Source organism: Notamacropus eugenii, chromosome 3 (genome assembly GCF_028372415.1).
Source record: "Notamacropus eugenii isolate mMacEug1 chromosome 3, mMacEug1.pri_v2, whole genome shotgun sequence".
In the NCBI taxonomy this organism is placed as follows: Eukaryota; Metazoa; Chordata; class Mammalia; order Diprotodontia; family Macropodidae; genus Notamacropus; species Notamacropus eugenii.
The window spans coordinates 467,672,419-467,693,195 of NC_092874.1; the positions used below are offsets into that span (position 1 = coordinate 467,672,419).

The 20,777-nt window shown below is 48.3% G+C and overlaps 2 protein-coding genes across 6 annotated transcripts in view; one reads left to right on the forward strand and one right to left on the reverse strand.

Annotated features, from left to right (window-relative positions):
* Positions 1-3,443: 3,443 nt before the first annotated feature.
* Positions 3,444-14,114, reverse strand: PDE12 (phosphodiesterase 12). Of its 2 annotated transcripts, XM_072598852.1 has the most exons (4): positions 12,626-14,114; positions 10,834-10,912; positions 10,466-10,669; positions 3,444-5,856 (listed from the first exon to the last, which is right to left on the reverse strand). In XM_072598852.1, the coding sequence occupies exons 1-4, from the start codon at positions 13,973-13,975 to the stop codon at positions 5,849-5,851; spliced, it is 1,641 nt and encodes a 546-aa protein (XP_072454953.1). In that variant the 5' UTR covers positions 13,976-14,114; the 3' UTR covers positions 3,444-5,848. The 2 variants fall into 2 exon arrangements, with proteins under 2 accessions (XP_072454953.1, XP_072454951.1); XM_072598850.1 differs by having other exon boundaries at positions 3,444-10,669.
* A 415-nt stretch (positions 14,115-14,529) lies between these two features.
* Positions 14,530-20,777, forward strand: part of DNAH12 (dynein axonemal heavy chain 12) — a 151,987-nt gene continuing 145,739 nt past the window's right edge. For all 4 annotated transcript variants that reach the window (XR_011964804.1, XM_072598847.1, XM_072598848.1 and 1 more), the window contains exons 1-2: positions 14,530-18,288; positions 19,562-19,787. Coding sequence is in view for 3 of the 4 variants with exons in the window: in XM_072598847.1 (XP_072454948.1) it covers positions 19,600-19,787 (188 nt within the window). In the remaining variant the exon portion in view is untranslated. The remainder of the gene's footprint in view (positions 18,289-19,561; positions 19,788-20,777) is intronic.

A 20,777-nucleotide genomic window follows, 5' to 3' on the forward strand; every position in this document is an offset into this window, starting at 1 on the left:
AGTCTCAAAGCTCTGTGCTTGATAGCAAAGCTTTTATGGTGATTAAAAGTAAAAAGTCATAATAAATTGTCCCAAACCTGAATTCATGAGTCTTTTTGCTAATCATAATCAAGCCAAGTCAGTAAGAATTAGTAAGCACCTGCTATGTGCCATGCCTTGTGCAAAGTGTTGGGGAGTCGGAGGAAAGTCAAAGACAGTCCCCACTCTTGGGGAGACAAACATGCCAACAACTAGGCAGACAAGTTAGTATAAACTGGAGAAAATCTTAGGAACAGCTCTAGAATTAAGGGAGATTAAGCAGAAAAATTGTATGACTCTCCCTTAGGGTTTTACTCTGGTGCCTTAACCTGGCTTCAGAGTTCAATGTACCTCCATCCCTAAAGGTTATGTCAGTTGGGCAGAAATTTGAGCCGGTTCCTATGAAGTTGCAGAGTCTTTGAAAACGGACCTGATGAAAGATTCAGTGTCCGTTTCCTTGAAGAAGAACCAGCCTAGCTAAAGAACATTCATTTGGTTGGCGAAACAGTGATGAATTTGTTAGTTATGGAGGCACTTAAAGTGCAGGAAGCAGGCGAGGGTGCAGAATGAGAGATCATGGATCCTTGACCTGTTTCAGGTTTTTAGATAGTGAAAGAATACTGCCGATTATCAAAGCAGAAGCTAATTGGGGGTGTGGAAAAATGGCTGTAGGTTTTTTGTTTTGTTTTTTAAATACTTTGTGGCCTGACCGAAAGAAATACCCTTCTTAAGCCCAAGATTAGCCCAGATATGGCTGTATCTTAGGTAAATTTTTTTGTTTTTCACATACTGTTGGTAACTTTTTCATAGTACACTTTGAAATAATGTTTTGGGTGTTTTTTTATCAAGGCTGTTGATAGTTTCAGTGTTTTATGTAAATTATTGATAGATAAGCATTAGAATTTAGTTGTGTTGAAAGGAAAAGCAGAATTGTTACGCTTGTCTCATACACTGCTAAATGGACATTACCTTCATGCACCATTCGTATAGTCATTATTGTATGAAAGGTTAATTTTTACTAAACTTAAATCTTAATGAGGTTTGTTTGGAAAATCTGCATTCCAGCGGGATGACTTAGAGCAGCTTCCTGCTTTGGTTCCGATCTCTGTTGTAACACTCCAATGCCTGCAGCTGCTTCCCCCTTCCTTAAAGAAAGAGCTCCGGTACTGTAACCACCACCACCGAGGCCTTCCCCACCGCTCCCAGCTCAAGGTCATCTCTCCTCTTGGGACTGCTGAACCAAGTTCAACTCCAATCCCTTCTCCTCCCTCCTGGTGTGACCCTCACCAAGACATCTCCCTCTCTGGGCCTGTTTCATTGTCTTAAAATGAGGGCTTTGAACTAAATGACCACTAAGATTCCTTTGGAAAAACTGCAGGTGTTGAACAGTAAACCTAGGCTGCCTCCTGAGGGTGCGGAGAAAAAGTGTTTTACATTTAAATTCAATTTCTTCTAAAATTACCACCAGTTTCTTTTTGAAATATTTAGGTATGGAGAGTTAACACTTGGTAATTTTTCATGAGAAAAATAAAAATTACTTATTTGGTCAGTGTCAGGAAGAGATTTGTGTGATTTTCCTTACTGTGGAAAACCAATCGTTGATATAAAATGCTATTCAGACACAGTAAAGTCATATATCTATTACTCCTACAGCTAGTTTCCAAATATCTGATTGGAAAAATGAACAGGGATTGCGATTTGTTTAAAGCGTCCTAGTCAGCTACAGAACCAAGGCTACGACAGCTATCCCCCTCCTTCCCTTCTTACTCCTGTTAATAAGCTATTACTTGTTCATTACCCAGTAGATTCTTCCTTGTCTCGTGTTTAAGTGATCTTGCTGTTGCTTTGCTGTGAAGTGTATCCATTTTTAACTTTGTGTAACATTTTGGTTGAAGTTAAAACTGGATGGAATTTCTTAACGATCATCACCTTATGACAATCTTATCCCTTTGACTCCAGTAAATTATGCGTACACATGCACCCAGAAGAATTTTATTTCTGTGCCATTTTCAGAACTAGTAGTTAATTTTGCTTGTATGAGTTATTTTATTCTTGATAATGACAGTCATTTTTTTCATGTAGGTGTGGTATGTGTTTAAAGACCAAGAGAAATGTTCACTACTAATTTATTAATGTTGCCCTGTTGTGTTGAATCAGCAGGCCAGATAACCGGGGAGAAATTGTAGGGTGTTTTTAATGATTTCAAGCTTCTTCCTGAAAGTAAAAGCCACCTTAACGTCAGTATTCGTGATGCTCAGAGGGTCGGCATGAATAGGCCCCAGGATAACTTGGTCCGAATTGACAAAGCTTGTTTTCAGAGAGATGTGCTGGTCATGGAGCTGTACCATCAGGTGGGTCTCCATTCAGCCACCAGGGTGGTTTTTTTCCAAAGCATATGCCTGCTGAGTCACCCTCCCATGCTGAACTCCACTGACTCCCAGATCCAATATAAAATCCTATTTGGCATTTGGCCCCTTCCTATCTTTCCAGTCTTCTTCCACTTGACTTGACTTGTAACTTTTCATGTCTTTGCACTGAGTGTCCCTGATATCTAGAATTCATTGTCCCCCTCACGTCCTCTTTAATTTCCCTGGCTTCCTATAGAGGACAGCTCAAATGATACCTTTTCTCTTCTGAATCTACTTGTATATATTGTCTGTGTCCCTAGTTATTTTTTTCTTTTTTTAGCTTTTATTTAGAATTGTATTTTTCCCTAGCTACATGTGAAAACAATTTTTGACTTTGATTTCCACATTCTCTCCCTTCCACCCCCATTGAGAAGGCAAGAAATTCAATATAGGTTATACATGTGTAGTCATGTGATAGACCTAGTTATCTTTCCCTATGAGAATGTGAACTCCTTGAAGGCAGGGACTGCTTACTTGGCTTTCTTATCTCCAGCACTGCCTGGCACAGCTAGTGCTCAGTGTTTCTTGACTGACAGTATTGGAGTTAACTGCGAATGCTTAGAGCAAAGAAAAGAGAAGGCAGAGTTAGGATCATAGCCTGGTGGAACAATTAAGGTTCTTTAATTGCTTGACCCTAAAAGGCAGATTCTGACTCAGTTTAAGGTAGAAGTGTCTCAACATGTCTTCCAAAATTGGAATGAGCTTCCCTTGTAATGGATGGATGGATAGGTGACCATGTGTTAACGAGGTTGTTTCAACCTTGGCCTGTTTACTGGGCAAGAAAGTACTATCCCATCTGTCTCTGCTTTACATGGGGAAATAAAGGGTGGCTTCCGGAGGATCACACTCAGACTTGAAGGTCTGGTCCAGACCCCTCAATTTAGAGAAATCAAGCCCTGGAGACGGGTTGACAGCAGAACCATGGGATTCGAACAAAAGTCCTGTGACTACAAGTGATTTAGACACAAGTGACCACTGTTTGCAAAAGAATAACAATTGCTTGTATTCCTTCTAGGATGACTTTTCTCAAAAAGGTTTTTATTGTTTTGTGCAATCAACTTTGAAAGACATCACAGACTTAGGTACAACATAAAAATACAAAGAGGAATACAGAGAATAAATAAACTTGAGTCTACTATAAATAGTTATCATTGTGGACTTAGTGACACTCAATGGCAGCCTTTACCCTAGAGCTAAGCCAACCCTTCCTCAGCACTGGGTTGGCAGGGGGTGGGGCTAGTTTGAAATGGATGTCATGTAAATTTATATGTAACAAACTTAAATCTGGTTAAAGAAACCAAAATTCTTAAGAGACCATGACATTGGATAAATTCCATAGGAGTCACATATACTCTTTTTGTTTAAGAACTTAAGCACACTAGAAGTGAAGAATGTTTCATACTTACTTACAAGTACCACAGTGTATAAGCATTAGCTTTACCCCAACTGCTTGGAAGAAGGCCAGCTTTACTATGCACCCCTTTTATCCAAAGATAATTCAAGTGATTAACCTGAAGTCCTTCACATAAGCAAGTTGCAGAAAGAAATGGTTTTTGCCAATGGACGCAAGTCCGTTTGGTTTACTTATTTACCCAACATGAACACAAAGACAACTGTACAGGACTACTACTTCAGGACAGGAAAAAACGGAATGAGACAGATTATCTTTAAATGCTAAATGGTTGTAAAATGGAAATAAATCAACAGATTCAAAGCTTTCTGGAATTTCTGCTTACTTTGAGAGAGTATTATCTTAGAAAGACCACTGGTTTTCCAAGGAAATTGTGAGTATTCCAATGACTGACAAAAGATACCCATTTCCCCAATTAAATATTGAAGATGGTCTTTCAAACGTACTCAGTGGCTGGCATTAGCCATCCTAAGATAACAAATTTATTAAATGCTTTTTTCAGACTTTTTTTACTTCTGCCCAACTCTTCATGACCCCATTTGGGGTTTCCTTGGCAAAGATACTGGAGTGGTTTGCTATTTCCTTTTCCAGCTCATTTTACAGATGAGGAAATTGAGGTGAACAAAGTTAAGTGACTTGACCACCATCACACAACTACTGAGTGTCTGAGGTCAGATTTTAACTTGTTTTCCTGATTCCAGGCCCAATGCTCTATCTACTGGGTCATTTAGCTCAGCTATTCTGTTCAACACCAAGTCACAAATTTTGAGATGTTAAAATGACTTAGAAATACATGTAGTAGTCAAAGTGGCTATTTCCATGAGTATTTAGCTTATTACAATAAATCAAGTGTAAGCTCAGACTTAAACTATAATCAGTCTTTTGTAAAATTATAAAATGTTGGAGGGAACACTGCTCTGATTTTCCAGTTGGGGTATTGAATTAATTGCTCCTCTCTTCCTTTACCTTTATTATATTAACTGAGTCCATTTTTGTTTGTGGTCATTGAATTCCTTCTGCAGCGCTAACCCAGAGGCCTAAAATTCAGTGGGGATGGATAAGTCAACCATCTTCTAAGTCAGCTGTAGAAAAATGTCAATGAACACAAAATATTATTTCTGGGCAGGGAAAAGGAGATGAGACAGTCTCTGAACTCTTTTCTATTGTCCTACCTTGTCTAGAGATGGGCCTATTTAATGAAGAGGAAGGGAAGAAGGAGGCTGAAACCCAAGGACAGTATCGCTTCCTCTTAATTGTTTAGGTACTGGGGGGTTCTTTACTGCTTCTTGCTTAATTAGCAGCTCTACCTGAGGGTGGGCAATGGAAAGAAGCCTAAGAATTCTGATCAGACTATTCTGTAATATAACAGCCCCCCTTGTAGTATGCTCCCTTGTCAATTTTTTAATCGTTATCTTTGCCTCCATCACCAAGGCTAACAAAAAGCTCACCACATTCTCTACTGAGAATCAGTATACTGATAAGCACACATATATAAAATGTTTAAGTGCTTTCGCAAAGCTGTAGGACATGAATTTTAATATTATGAAAGGGAGCAAAAAATGAAAACTAAAAATTTATCATTGTTATAACACAATTCTATTATCACCTGTTGCAACCCAAGACTGAAAACTTAGGGCCTGAAAACTTCTTTCCTATCCCTTCCAATGTGTTATCTTATCCAAGGGAGGTATTCCCTGGCATCACCTTTTAGACCATACAGTTCAATTACACAGAACAAGGTCCTAGGATCACCTCCATGTGTCTAGATCGGATGGCATGAGCTTACATTTGGATCATGATTCCATTTCCCTAAAGGAATCTTTAGGAACTTGTCTCATAGTAAGATTCCTGACCAAGCCAGCCTTGCATAGACATACCACATAGAGTAGATGAAGTTCTCTTCTCACCAACAGTTAGCGTGTTGGACTTAAGTGCAGGAAGGCTCAAATTCTGCCTTTGACTTTGTAGCTTTAGGCAAGTCACTTCACAGGGTTGCAGCCTGATAGGGCATCTAGGCTCCTGTCATTTCAGAAGAGAATAATGAGACCTAAGCAGGTTGAGTGGCTTGTTTATATAGACAGTCTATCTCCCTCACTCCTCGACCTGACCTTGCTGGGAATCCTCCACATAAACCAGTGCAATTATGTGTGTTCTAACATAATGTTAGTGGAGATGATGGTAGTGTAAAAGATTAATGTATTTCTTGTTTACCTGGATAGTCTTGTTTTTCCCAGGAACTAATTTAATGTCCACATGTGTTTCAAGCCCGAGGACTTTGGTCACAACTATATTCCTATTTTCAAATCTCTTAACAAGGGTAACTTCTTTGAACATGTTTCTACAAGGTCATCTCACTCAGCATAAAAGAAGAAAGGCCAATTAAATTAAGACAGATACATTTCCTGCTTTGCTGTTTGAGACGGGTGGGGAAGGCTTCTTCCTATACCATAAAATGCAGAAATGTTTAAGTAACTCATTTCAATCTGTGCTCCCCCTGCCTGCCCCCATCCTTAGTATGACAGAAAGCTAAGTTAGCCTTTCCCAATCTGTCATAAACGACATCACTATAAACTGCAGTTGAAAATAGGGCCTTTTGGGAGGATAGCTCCAAGGTTGAGTAATAAAGCCCTGAATATTAACTGCCAAAAAACTCTACTGCTCTTAAGATTTTTTTTCCTATTTGTTCTTAAATATTACAGTGTCCCACATTTCTCAGGGCATACTCTGGTTACACAGCACATGGGCTTTTACTAGTGAACCCAGAGATGAGAACTCAGAGGGTGTTTTGCACTTGGTAAGGGCCAGTTTTAGGATAAAGCTCCCAAAGTTTTATTTTCCATAAACATCAGCTATGTTTAAAACTCAATCTCACAAATAACAGCTGACATCTATATAGTTAAAATGTGCAAAGTGCTTTATATTTTCTCATTTGGGCCCAACAACCCTGTTAAATGGATCTATAGCTACTATGGCTCTCACTTTACAGATGATCAGTTGAGGTTCAGAGGGAATGAGTGGCCTACAGTAGAAAGTGTGGGAGGCAAGACTTGACCTTGACTCCAAAGCTATCACTCACTCTACCACATTGATGTTAATAATTCCTATGAACCCCTAACTCCACAAGAAACTAAATTAACTTGCTGATAGATTTGCAATCTGTCTTGTTCTATTAAAATGTTACAATGGGGAAAAATAGGACAAAAATGGGACTATTTCTGGTTACTTTCTCTCCAACCTTTCTCCCCCCTGGGTCCACAGGCATCTCTGATTTATCCAAGCATCGTGCCAGGCAGTCTTCACTGACTGGAATCATGTGGCAACTGGAATGGCTGAAGTACATGAGATTATAAAGCAGATTCTCCCTCATGGAGGGAAGCCCTGCAGTACACCCAGATCAAGTTTGTCCTCAATGATTATGGACATAAAGTCAGTCAATAAATAAATATTAAGTGCCTACTATGTGCCGGGCACTGGGCTAAGTGCTGGCGATACAAAAAGAAGCAAAAAAGACCTTGATGGATATTAAGTTTATAATCAGTTAATCTGAGCAGGTTTTTTGTGGAATAAGATTAACCAAATCCTAGGGCCACATCTATTTTCCAGACAGGGAGCAGAATAGGAAATGATCCCTCACCACTGGGAAAAGTTAAAATGAGAAAACAACAGATTACGAATACCTAATCCAAGCATGCATTATGGATGGCAAACCATAGGGATATTTTGTTGGTAAATTGAAATGTCTTAGAACTAGTATATTCAGTGTCCTAGAGCAAGCTAATTAGTACCTCTGGCTTAGCTCAGATCTGATTTTAGCCTTCTGTTTTCTGAAGATCACCAAAAAGGAGTTCTGACATTTTAACAAAACCTTAAGTGTGTCTATGCTTTCTATGAAATTACAATTTGAAGTCACAAAATTCACGGCTGGTTTTCTTGTAATGGCTTGGGGACAGAATCCATCTTGTGCCATTTTCAACCATTTGAATTCAGCCCAGTTTATGTGGTAACAATTTCTGATGTTATAAAACCCAGTTTATCCTGGAAAGAATTGCTGAACTTTCCTTTACTCAAATATAAAACATACTATTAAATCAAATTTAGTGAGAACAAGGCATAAAATATTTAAAACTTAAATTAACCTAAATTGTTAGACTCATTAATGGCAAGAAGTAGCACGTTTAGAATATGCCAGTGAGCCTTCCTACTTACTACAAAGAGCTTTCATCCATCTCCATTTGGAAGCTCTTGCACAAAGCAAGTTGAATGGTAGTCTACTTGGCTTTCTGACTATAAAACTAGGTGTTAAACAGCTGTGTTATCTTCCTGTGTATCATGCCTGCAGCACAATGTATTAATGGTAAATTGTGATGAGAATGAGATAAAACCATCAGGAGAGCACAAACTTGGAGAGCTTTTGGGAAGCCTCCCTAGGCCACGTGGCCATCAAATCTGCCTGTGCTGGAGTTGTTCGACCTGCAAGTAGGTTTACCAGCTTGTTTAGGAAGAGAATCTCCTATGCCTATGGGAATGGGAAAAATGTCTGAGATTTCAGGTCATCTCTCACCGCACTGTTTCAATTCTCTGTGCTTTTGGAAGCACATAGCTTAAAGACAATGAATTTATATTCACAGTGGTCTTGCCTAGGACTACAGGAAACTGCCACCTTAAGCCTCTTCCTGCATTCATTTTTATTTGGAAGACAAAGATACAGAAACCTAAACCTCTCCTTCTACCCACAAGCGTTAGGATGTAGGAAGTGAAATTAAGATGCCACCTAACTTAACCAAGGGAATCCACGTGGGATTTGAACTTGGGTCTTTTGGCTTCAGATTCAGCCTTCTAAGATGCCACAGTGGCTCTTGGTCTGGTTATGGTGATTCTGAGTTACAACATGATGGGCCTCTAAGAAGTCCTTAGGAAAGCAGGAGTTTGGGGGGTGGGGACTCATATGATCCCCTGGAAGCTCATGACCCCAAATCATGAGCACTTTCAGCAGGCAGAAGATGAAGGAACAAAACACCAATAAAAGAGCCAAGTACTTGTTAAGGTTCCGGGCTCAGTGGCAAACGTAGAGCAAGAGTTCAAGCCACTACTTCCCGGCAGAGAGAAAAAGCTCTTCTAGCTCTGGAAAAATCAGTACCTTGGACAATGGCTAAAAGGAAACTTAAGTAAGAAGCAGCAACAACAAAGCCTCAGTGTGCCCATCCAGACCACCCTATCCGGGACAGAGACACCCAGTTAGGGAAGGGCTCGGCCAGTCCTTAAATAACCACAACCAGCAGCAAACGCACCAGCCAGCCTCAAAGGTCAATTTCTCCCAAATGAAAAAGCAGAGGTTAAGGTTTTTGCAAGAGGTGAATTCTCTAGCTAGGATTTTCCTATAATTCATAGGGTTGTTTAGTTTTATTAACTAGTCCTGGTAATTATTCCCAAATATACTTAGTAGTGTCTTTCTGACTTGTGGACATTTAAGAAAAACTTATCTGCTACATTGTAACATCAAAATTAAATAGATTATCTAAAACCTTTAACCTACCTCAGCTGGGCATTAAGATTCTGGACTTCCACTTGATCTACCTTAACACTGGTCTGCAGTCAAATTCCAAATAAAATAAAATTAAACATTCCAGTCACAAAGAATTTATGATTGAGAGTGACACTGTTGCATGCCAAGTATGGAATGAAACCTACTAACTCACAGGTTTAACATGGAATGTCTTTTTACTGGTGCTAATCTGTTAGGTCGCACTAAGAATGGTTGCAGTTAACAGATCCTCGGTAGCTAGTTATCAACAACCAAAACCCTACCAGATCCTGTGTTTTGGCTGCGGTACTGGAGAGGTGAGACAGAAAGAAGGGATGGTGGTAGGCCATAACATCCCTAGGGTTTTCTTTTCTAAAGTGGGTCATGGTGGGGGGGGGAGGAGAAGACCTAACACTATTCCTTCTTTGCCCTCCTCAGGCCACTCTCACTTTGCACCTGGTTACTTCTTATTTCCCTTAATTATAAAAACATGGTTCATGTTCAAAAGGTACACTATTCTACAAATCCCATTAGAATCACTCAGGTTTCTTAAAAAGACAAAATAATCTCTTAGTCACTGTTTAAAAATCACATTAAAAAAAGGGATATGATCATCCAATTTTGTGCCAGTTTTAAATATATTTGCTTTCTTTCCTCTCTGTTGAGAAGAGAGAGGAAGGGGAGTCATGCAGATGTTATGAGCAGTCACACAAAAATGAAGAACAGGTTAGGACAGAGCCAGCAGTAAAGAGTGTGAACATTTTCCCATAATCAGTCTGTTCCCCTCTTGTCAAGGTTACAACTTAGATCCTAAGTAACTGAATTCCTTGTTTTGACTCAACAACTGCCTGCCATGCTGAGTTCCAGTCTATTTCCACTTTAAATCACAAATAAGGGCTATGTGATCGGAGGGGTGTGAGACGCTGGGTAAGGCCTGATGGGTGGTAACTTCTTCGTGACTTGGCATCGGTATCACCTGTTCAACCTCTAATGCAGTGAAGTCAATGAAAATATAATCTAGACATCCGTGGAACCCTCCCACATAATTAGTGTAGGCAGGTTCACCACATGCACTTTTCAGTCTGAAAGGATGGGTGAGAGACATACTGCAGCGCTCCTCTTCGCCATTGGAGGCCCAGTCTTCATGGTCTTCAGAGATGCTGCCTGAGCTGACAAAACTGTACATTCCTGTGGAGGGCGTGCTATTGAAATCCCCACAAAATAAGACAGGGATGCCAGGATACAGATCTTGCGTCACGTGTTTCAGATGAGTCAAGGCTACTGCCATCTGAATGAGACGAATGTGCCCTCCTGCAAAAATAAACGAGGAGACACATGACTGCGTGCCCTGTAGAAGTGGGGAACACAAATGACTACACCCTTAGGGACTTGGTCGCTAAAAGGCCTAGTACTTACTAACTCATGAGACAATGCAATCTCATCTCTGCGGGACCCATCCCCTTCCCAGTGCCTACCTCTTGGATGCCAGTAGAGATGAGTGTTTGCGACACAAATCTTTTTAGAAGAGTCCTTTGTAGACTGAAGAACTGAAACCTAGAACACAAAGCAAGACTGCCTTACAAAGTGTCTTACAATTGTTATTAATTTAGGGTCTGTCCTGGAATACGGAAGAGACTAGTATTTTACTTTCTTTTCATGGTGGCCAACCAAGCTCTGAATCTGTGAGAGCAGGGAGCCCTGGGTTCTAGTCCATCCTGTGAGGCCTGGGGGAGTCACTGAAGCACCCTAACTTGCAGAACCCCCTTCAGGACCTTGAAGTTCAGGCACCCCAACAGAGTCACAGAAGCAGGCCGAGGGGAGCTGGAGGTCTGGGGCGCCACAATGATCAGACGCCCAAGAGGGACAGTAAAGCTTACTGGGTTCTGAACACCATCGCTTGATGGCAGGGCAGAGGAGGGAGATGGAGGCCCTGGCACACGGGAGGAAGCTTGCGCCCAGAGAACGTGGGATTTAAATACAGCTTCCGGACCTGGATCCTCCAATTTGAGGGGCCCCGGGGCCACACCCTCACGTTTGAGAGGTGCCCCTAGCCCGCCCCGCACTTCACGGAGCAGGAAAGCGAAGCTCAGACAATCTGCACGCTGGTCTGGGCAGGAAGGCTCGGATCCAAACGGTACCAGACGGACACGACCTCTGAAGTGCCCTGGCTTTAACGAGCAGGAGCTCACTCACTTTCTGGGCCCAGACACTTGCTCTAACAGAGGTGACCCCCACACCCGCGGAGAGCGTCCCGAGAACGCAGGGCCGTGGGCCCATCTCGCAGGGCGCGGTCAGAACCTAACCACTCACGTGGCACCGCCAAGCTGGCAAGGAGGCCGGGCAGGGCTCGGGCCACCCCTGACCAGCCCAGCTCCAGCTGCGGGGCCAGGAGGCCGCACTGACCTTGGGACTGGACCCGGACCCCTCCTTCCCTCACCCCAACAGCCTGCAGGCAGCGTAGACTCAGGGACACGAGCACCAGGCTGGCCTTGCCATCAACGGGCACCAGGGCGCTCACCTCAGCCTGGACCGCGGGCCAGGCCCGGCGAGGGGGAGGGGCTGGGAGGCTGTGGCGAGCTCCTGCTGGGGTCCGAGAGCGGCCTGAGGGCGCGCCTCCAGGGCCCTGGCACTGTCCTGCCCCCACCCCAGGCGGACCCCGGGGCTCTCCTCCGCCTGCTGTGCCAAGCTCCGGGCTGTGCCTGCTGCCCCCCCACCCCAGGCGGACCCCTGGGCTCTCCTCCGCCTGCTGTGCCAAGCTCCGGGCTGTGCCTGCTGCCCCCCCACCCCAGGCGGACCCCTGGGCTCTCCTCCGCCTGCTGTGCCAAGCTCCGGGCTGTGCCCGCTGCCCCCCCACCCCAGGCTGACCCCGGGGCTCTCCTCCGCCTGCTGTGCCAAGCTCCGGGCTGTGCCCGCTGCCCCCCCACCCCAGGCTGACCCCTGGGCTCTCCTCCGCCTGCTGTGCCAAGCTCCGGGCTGTGCCTGCTGCCCCCCCACCCCAGGCGGACCCCGGGGCTCTCCTCTGCCCACCGTGCCAAGCTCCGGGCTGTGCCTGCTGCCCCCCCACCCCAGGCGGACCCCGGGGCTCTCCTCCGCCTGCTGTGCCAAGCTCCGGGCTGTGCCCGCTGCCCCCCCACCCCAGGCTGACCCCGGGGCTCTCCTCTGCCCACCGTGCCAAGCTCCGGGCTGTGCCTGCTGCCCCCCCCACCCCAGGCTGACCCCAGGGCTCAGCTCTCCGGCCCGCCGTGCCAGGCCTCGGGCCCGGCTCACCTGCAGCGCCGACGACCTCTGCAGCACGCGGTCCCGCGCCTGCGGGAAGTGCGCCAGGCGCTCCAGCAGCTCGCCGTGCAGCGGGTCGGCGGCCAGCGCCTGCTGGTAGGCGATGTCGTGCTGGGCCAGCAGGCTGAACTTGTCCCTGCGGAAGAAGGTGGCCAGGCCCTCGTGCTGGTGCTGCTTGAGGCGGAAGAGGCCGTGCAGGCCGAAGGCGTCGAGCGCGGGCGCCAGGCTGTCGTGGAACACGGCGCGGTCCACCTCCTGCAGGCACAGCACGTCGGCGCTGTAGCCGCTCAGCTCCTTCTGCAGCAGGTTGAGGCGGTAGTCGAGGCCCAGCGCGTAGGGCGCGCAGTACGGGTAGAGCACGGCGCGCGAGTGCTCCGTGTGCGCGTACACGTCGGCCAGCACGTTGTACGTCACGGCGCGCACGAGCCCGTCGCCGCTCACGCGCTTGGTGTAGAGGTGGCGCTGGTCGAACGTGCACGCGCCCGGCCCAGCCTCCACGGGGCCCGCGCTCTCCAGCTCGCGGCTCGGGCCCAGCCGCTGCCCGTTACCCGGCGTGCAGCGCAGCTTCAGCCGCAGCCCGATGTCCGCGTTGGAGGGCGTGAAGACGCGCTCGTGCGCGCCGCCCACCTCCACCCAGGCGGGCCCCGCGCTCGCCTCCGCCGCCGGCGCGTCCCCGTCCCCGTCGGCCGGCGCCGCGCACGCAGGCGCGCCGGGGGCCCCAGCCGCCGCGCCGGGCCGCGCTTCGCGGAACCAGCGGAAGAGTGAGCGCTCGGGCTCGCCGAACTCGAGGCCCAGCTTGGGGCAGACCGGGAAGCCGGCCATGATGTAGCGCGGCAGCTGCAGCTCGGTGACGGCGGGCGGGTTGCGCTCCACCTTGTACTTGACGTCGCCGATCTGCAGCACGGCGCCGTCCTGCCACGCGTCCACGTTGAGCACGTCGTCGCCCACGGCCTCCTCGCGGTAGTAGAGCTTGACCAGCGGCTCGGCCGCGCCCGCGGCGCTCGCCCCCGCGCCGGGCTCGGCGGCCCGGCGGCCCTTGCGCGCCGCCGCCTTGGCGTGGCCCTTGAGCGCGTTGGTGGCGATGCGGCTGAGCGCCCGGCCCAGCGGCTCGCTCTGGTCGCGCTGCATGTGCTTGTGGCTGCCGTCGGCCAGCGCGAACGACAGGCTCAGCTTGGGCTCGGAGGGCACGCAGCGCACCACGGCGCGCTCCATGGCGGCCTCGGCCTCGGCCCCGGCCCGCGCCCGCCCCGAGATCCGCGCCCAGGCCCCGCCGCGCAGCGCGCTGCTCCCGGCCCGCAGCCTCCACATGGACCCGCGCCCGCACGAGCCGCTGCGGCCCATGCAGCCGCCGCCGCTTCCGGGCCGCGCGGGCTCCGACCGGCCCCGCAACCGCGCCCGCACTTTCGGCGGGCCGCGGGCCGGGCCGTGCGGCGCCGGCGGGTCGCGGAGCGGCGCGCGGGGCCCTGCTCCTCGAGGGGTGGCGGGAGCGGCCGCGAGGTGCCGGGGCGGGTGCCCTGGGGGGTGGACGCCTGGCCTGGGGCCGCCGCGGCGGGAGCGTGTCGAAAGTGCGGATCGTGGTTCGGGGCCGGCCGTGCCGGAGCCGGGCGCGGTGACGTCAGGGGGCGGGGCCCGCCGCCGGGGCGGGGCCTGCCGCTGAGCGGCTTCGGTGGCTTGGGCCGCCGGGGTGGGCGTGGGCGTGGCTCCCGGGGAGGGGGGCGCTTTCTGTCCGGTAAAAGGAGGTGTCCCTTCCGCTGCCTGCTCCCCAACACCACCTTGACCTTGGCAGCTCGCCCTGGACCTGCGCCCACTTTAGTGCGGGAGCCGCTCCACTCCTGGGCCACGCGCTGCCGACCCTGCTCCCGAGCCGTGGGGTGGCGTTGGCCCCTGAGTTATCCGTGAGGTGCCCGCGACCTCAGACCCGCGAAGCCCGTGGGCATGGATCCGTCCGTCCTTCCCCGGCTTCTGAGCGGGGCATCGCACTTGGCATCATCCGAGCCCCCGCAGGACCGAGGGCTGCTCCCGCGGCCTCGGAGGAGGGACGGAGCTGGAGGGGACAGGCCAGGTGAAACGTGCTCCTGGTGGGGGCGTTGGAAGAGCTCCCCCCAGGAGCACCCCGCCCCCCACTAAGAGGCAGGGTGAGCTCTCTTAGTGCTCAGTGCTGAGGGCCCTGTGCGCCCCCGGGGTTCAGTGAATACCAAGTCTGATGCAGTAACGTATGCGTTCACACCCAGAGGCAGTGGCCAGTTTGCGTAGAACTTTTCCCTAATTCGGTGTTGCTGCTTCGAGAGGTAGGATCATTATCTCTGCTCCACGGTTGGGAAAACAGGTTTTCGGGGCGCCAGACTAGGAGTCTATTGGGCTGGAGTTTCCCGAAATTCCAGCCTCTGGGCCACCACCCCGGCTCCGAGGTGTTTGTGCCTCCAGGCAGTGGGCCTTGGTTTACATGCCATCTGGGTCGGGACCCACCGATCCTTCTGTGTTGGAGGAAGGGGGTGACTGTTCCCTTTGAACGTCTGAGATCCATTCTCCAGGGGAAGGTGTGGCTGCAAAAGTGCAGAGAACTGGATTCCGTCCCGGTTCTGAGGGTGACTCCATGTGCTTCACCACCACTGCCTTCAGTTGTTCATCAGTGAAATGAGCTTTGGACTCGATCGTCTCCAAAGCCCCTTCCAGTTTTAAAATTTTGTGAGACTGTAATTAAATCTTATGGAACTGTTTTCTTATGGTCTTGTTTACATTTTTAAATACTTGTCAATGCAAGTTAAATTACTATTTGTAATAAAGATATAAACCTAAGGAGAAGAAATGGTGATCTTGAGGGGATTCAGACTCTGGGAGCCTTCTTGAGCTCCCCTTGAATCTTCCCACTTAATCTGGCCTTCCTTACTCAAATCTAATCTTCCCATTTGTTCCAGGCAGTCTCAGGAAGTCCTGGGCTTTTCATTATCATTCTGCTCAGGTCTCTGTTGCACCCACCACCCTTGATGCCATCAAAACCCCATTCCCCAGGCTTCTGACCACTCCCATCAAGATCTGTATTCATTCCCATACTGCCCCTATCAAGATCTGGATTGCCCCACCAGCTTTCCACCCAAACCCTCCATTGTCTGGGACTTCTCCTCAAGACCCTCCCTAGGCCCCTCCTCCCATCACCCTGGATTGCCAGACCACCCCCAGATCTTCCAATGGTTTTTTCTGTATTTAGTTCCATCTTGCCTGGAGGCGCTCAGATTCAATCCAGCTCAGACTCTGTCTAGCTGAGATTCCGTCTAGCCTGCTTGTGAATTCTAGCGTTACAAATGCTTAGACTCCTTAAGAGCCAGCCCAAGGTGGCGAATCTTTAATAAACTTTGTTTTCTTTGGCTTTAAGAAGGCTTGAGTCCAATTCATTCGAGCAGGACCTGGACTGTCAGTATTTTGGGGTGCCCAGCATCCCTGAACCTTGTCAGTCTAACCTCCCTCGCCTTCTTGTTTTCTCATTCACAAATCTGACTCGACCCCTTCTGCTCCAAAGTCTTCGATGGCTCCTGCCCAAAACTCAGTTTGGCACTTTTAAGTCTTTCATAATTTGGCTCAATCCTATCCTTTTTTTCTCTTCAGTGGGCAAGCATTCAGCGTCTCCTTGGTGCCAGACACTGCTCATTGCTGGGTAAGCATCCAAAGACCACAGTGAAACAGTCTTCCCTCAAGGAGCTTCCGATCTAAAGGGGGGGAGGAGACAACATGCAAACATATGCAGATTGAGCTACATACCGGGTGGGAAATAATTAAGAGAGGTTGGGGAAGTCTCCTTGTAGAAGGTGGGATTTAGTTGGGACTTAAAGGAAGCCAGGGAGGTCAGTAGTTTGAGCAGAGGAGGGACAGTGTTCCAGGCTTAGGTTGTGACCAGAGAGAATTCCTGGCACTGAGAGGGAGCATCTTGTTTGTGGAACAACTGGGAGGGCAGACTATGTGTTGGGGAGTAGGGCTTCAGAAGGCTGGAAAGAGAGGAGGGGGCTAAGGCATGAAGAGCTCTGAATGCCAGTCAGCAGGTTGCATTTGCTTCTGGAGGCATTACGGAACCACTTAGAGTTTAATTGGGCAGCTAGGTGGGGGCATGTGGGTGGATAGAGTGCTCAGCCTGAAGAAAACTTCGTGAGTCAAATCTGGCCTCAGTGTGATCCTGGGCAAGTCACTTCATCCAGCTTGCCTCAGTTTCTTCCTCTGTAAAATAAACTGAAGAAGGAAATGGTAAACTGATTCATTATCTTTGCCAAGAAAACACCAAATGAGGTCATAAAGAGTCTGACATGACACAAGTTTATTGATTAGGGGTTGAGGTGTGATCATGTTATACATATAAATGTATGCAGAGTAAGTACAAGGTTTTTGTGAGTTTTATTTTGAAGGGGGGTACTAATAACTTGAGAGTTTCTTTCCCAAAAAAGTCTTTCTGGCCTTGAAAAAACCCCAAGCCTTTATATTCCCTTGTCACATTCAAAGCCCTTTGAAACCGCGTAATCCCGGTCTGTATTTGAAGGGAGTTCAGACTCCAAACTTCAGAGCTGATTTCACATCAGTCTTGTTCACATTCGGTTTGAAATGTCCCAACAGGCAGTTGGTGATACAGGCCTGCAGTTCAGAAGGATGGTAGGGGCTGAATAGATACAGATTGCGTAGAGATAGTCGAACCTGGGGGAGCCGAATTGATGACCAAGTGAGACAGCATAGATCAAGAAGACCCAGGACAGAGCCTTGGGGTCACAGAGCTCATGAATATGACTTGGAGGAAGATTCAGCAGAAGTCACAAAAAGCCAGAAAATACCTGATGCAGTGTTAGGTGCTGCAGTAAAGTCAGGCAAGGTACAGGTGGGGAAAAAAAATAAGATTGGGCAGTTAAGTCACTGGAGATGGAGAATTCGGTTACAACTGAATGAGGAGGTTTGCTGATGACATGTTGCCTGCTCTGACAATAGAAACTCATTGGAAGGGGTGGTTTGATGTTTCTGTATGTCTCCCACTGACTTGCATATAGCAGGAACTTAATAAATGCTTCTTGATCCTTTGAGTGCTGTGTGCTACCTCACAGTACTGAAGCTATATATTGGCACTTTATAAAAGAATAAAGGAGAGGAACCCTTGATCTTTTGGGTTCAATAGACTACGCAGACCTTACATGCTTGGTTTGCTCTTAGCCGCAAAGTCTGCAACACGTTGGCTGTCATTCCTGCACAATTTCCATGCCATTGAGGGCTTGAGGGTCCTGACAACTGCCCAGAGACACCAGGTCGGCCCAGCACCTGGACTGAGCCCTACCCTTTCCCCAACGGCCGCTTAAGGACCCTCAGGGCGCCTCTGCCTCAAGCCCTTCGGAGTTGGGAGAGCCAGACTTGGTCAAGAGGAGGTCCTGGTGTGGGGATTGGGACTACCGGCCCAAGCCTTTTCCCGGCAGCTGAGCCCCTGGTGCTCGGGTCCCCTCTCTAGTCTCCCGAAGCCCGCGGCTCCGCCCCCAGCCGTCTCCAAGGTAACCAGTGTGTTTTTCCCTTCACCTTCCATCCTCGAGCCCTGGAGCTGGGGCAGTTCGAAGGCCTGCTGCCATCAGCGCGTCCTCAAGTCCAGGGGTATCTCGGCACGGAGCGCCCCGGCTTCTGCGGACAGAGAGCCGGCGCCCCAGGTACCTTACTCTCCTGTCCCGCAGTTGCTGCGCCGCTCTGCCCGGCTGCAGTCACCTGGTGGAAGCCCTCCCAGCCCGCCTGGCTTCCTTGTCCATCCCTCGGGGCGGCGGGACTCCGACTACACCTGGTGCTGTGGCTGTCCCAGGGCCCCAGCCGTCCTGAGCTTTTCATTTCACTCAGAGGGAAAGAGGAGGCGGAGAAACTGCCCCCAAGCCTGCGGGGCACCCGCTCCCACCGGGAGCCCAGTGATGGGGCCGGGATGGGGGTGGGAGCGGGCCGGTTCCTGGGGCCTTTTCAACCCAGACATTTGGGCACGGGAGCCTTGTGGTATAGAAATGAATCAAAGTACCCTATTTTAAGAATCCTTATGACCACCTTTGATCACTACATCATCCTTTCCGACCAACCTTCCTGTACACAATGAACCTGTCCTTCTAAGAAAGGGTGACAGTGTGGCAGTGCCTGCCACTCACAACGTCTCTGAGCCTCAGTTTCCTCATCTGTAGACTGGGCCGGTGGAACTCAGGCGCCTCCTAGGTCCTTCCATCTCTGGACGTTGACCCGGTGAATCACCCAACAAAGCAGCCTGCCTAACGCCTCTTGCAGGGTCCCACACCCCTAGCTCCCCACCGCTACAGAGAAGGGAGGATGGGAGAGATCTGCAATTTCCCTCCTCCTTTCCAGGCGCCCTACCCCAAATAAAGCCTCATGTGAAATAAAACAAAGCACAAAGTTCCTTTAGTTAGCTGAAATCAATCAATAGGTAAATCAACCTACTTGTATTTTCGAGAAAATGGGTTCTCTTCTCCCTCCCCTCCTCCACACCCCTCAGCTTTTTTAAACAAAACTGGTTCTTATAGACACTGCCCCTTTGAAGCTGATACCTGCTGAGAATCCATCATCTCCAGTGTTTCTTGAAAGGGGCAGATCACAACACTCTCATATTGGTTTGTATAGAGTAAGCCCTTGTAATAAATAGTCATCCTCTTCCTGACGTTCTCGTTCCTCTTCGAGAATGAAGGACAAACAACGGTCTCTTGGGCACTCATACCCATTCTAAAGGGGCCCCCCAACCGGCAGGAGGCTTCCTTCTCTCCTTACTTTATGAGGATCCCAGTGGAGTCCCTGAATCACCCCAGCAGTTGGAGTCAACACTGACCCCAAGGAGAATGGCGTTTGTTAGTGTTTTCCTGGGGAAACCCTTGTGAACATCAAGGGAAATGCTCTGACTTTCCTAATCCAAGTAAACTGTATGAAGTTTTATTTTCACAGAGTAAGAAGCATTGACATCTGAACTCAGGGAGTCCAAGATGTCGGACGACGACGACGAAGATAGAGAAGATGCAGAAGCGATCACTGCTGCGAAGGAAGCCCTGAACTTGAAGCTGCCTCCAATTGTGTATCCTTCTGAAGACACCGGCACTGACACCCCAGAGCAAAGTAAGCTCCTGAAATACAGAAGAACCAAGGATCAGGCAAAGCGGCTTCATCAGATTGTGTGAGTATCACAGTCCACGTAGAGCTGGACCCGAATTCTACACGCGTCTGTCCTACTGGGGGTGGTTAAAATGAGGCCAATTGTTTGACGCAGAGGAAGCGCTTAACATGGACCATTAGTACAAAAAACTTCCTTGGTTACTACTCACATTTTAATTAGCATCAATGCATGGAATATCATAACTATTTATGAGATATTTGTGAGAACCCAGCAAGGCTGGGGTCAGTTCCCTGCTTTGCCCCTTTACCCTCTGTATCACCCTAGGTGAGTCCCTCGCCTTCCCTGACCAGGGTTGGGCCCATTTTCTGTCCTGTAATATAAGGATATTCTTATTCATAAGGTCCACCATACTAGAGAGGTGTGAGATAACGCTTTTATAAACTCCGGTTGGTGATAGTCTCATTTTTAGAGTGCTTCAAGCTTTGCAAAGATACTAGACAGATGTTATCTCCTGAGGGGGGTGGTACTATTATTATCTTCATTTTTATAAATGAGGAAACTGAGGCACAGAGCAGTATCACACAACAAGCAAGTACTTGAGGTCAGATTTGAACTCAGGTCTTTTCAGCTTCAGTTGCTTTATCCCCTCCTCCTTGCTGCCTCTGTGGATAATACCAGCCACTGACAATTGTACAGATAGTCTTTTCAGTCCCATTAGGAAAATAATGAAATAGGAAACATTCCTGTGGATTAGGAGAAGTGCTTTACATTCACAACTAACATGGCTGACAAATAAAAAAAAATCATAGACGGATAGCTTGAGACTTTGTATCATGTAAGTTTTGTTTTTAATGATTTATCATATAGTTAACATCAGTACATCCAATAAAATTAGATTTATGTCTACTTAACTTTCAGTTAATTTTAATGAGAAATTGAAAAAGTTGTAAGTTCCTTCTTAAGTCTCCATTTTTTGTTCCTTTTTATATGGTCAGAATTGGTGGGTACTTTGTTATTATCCTTCTGTTTTTAAATTTTGCGTGATTTCAT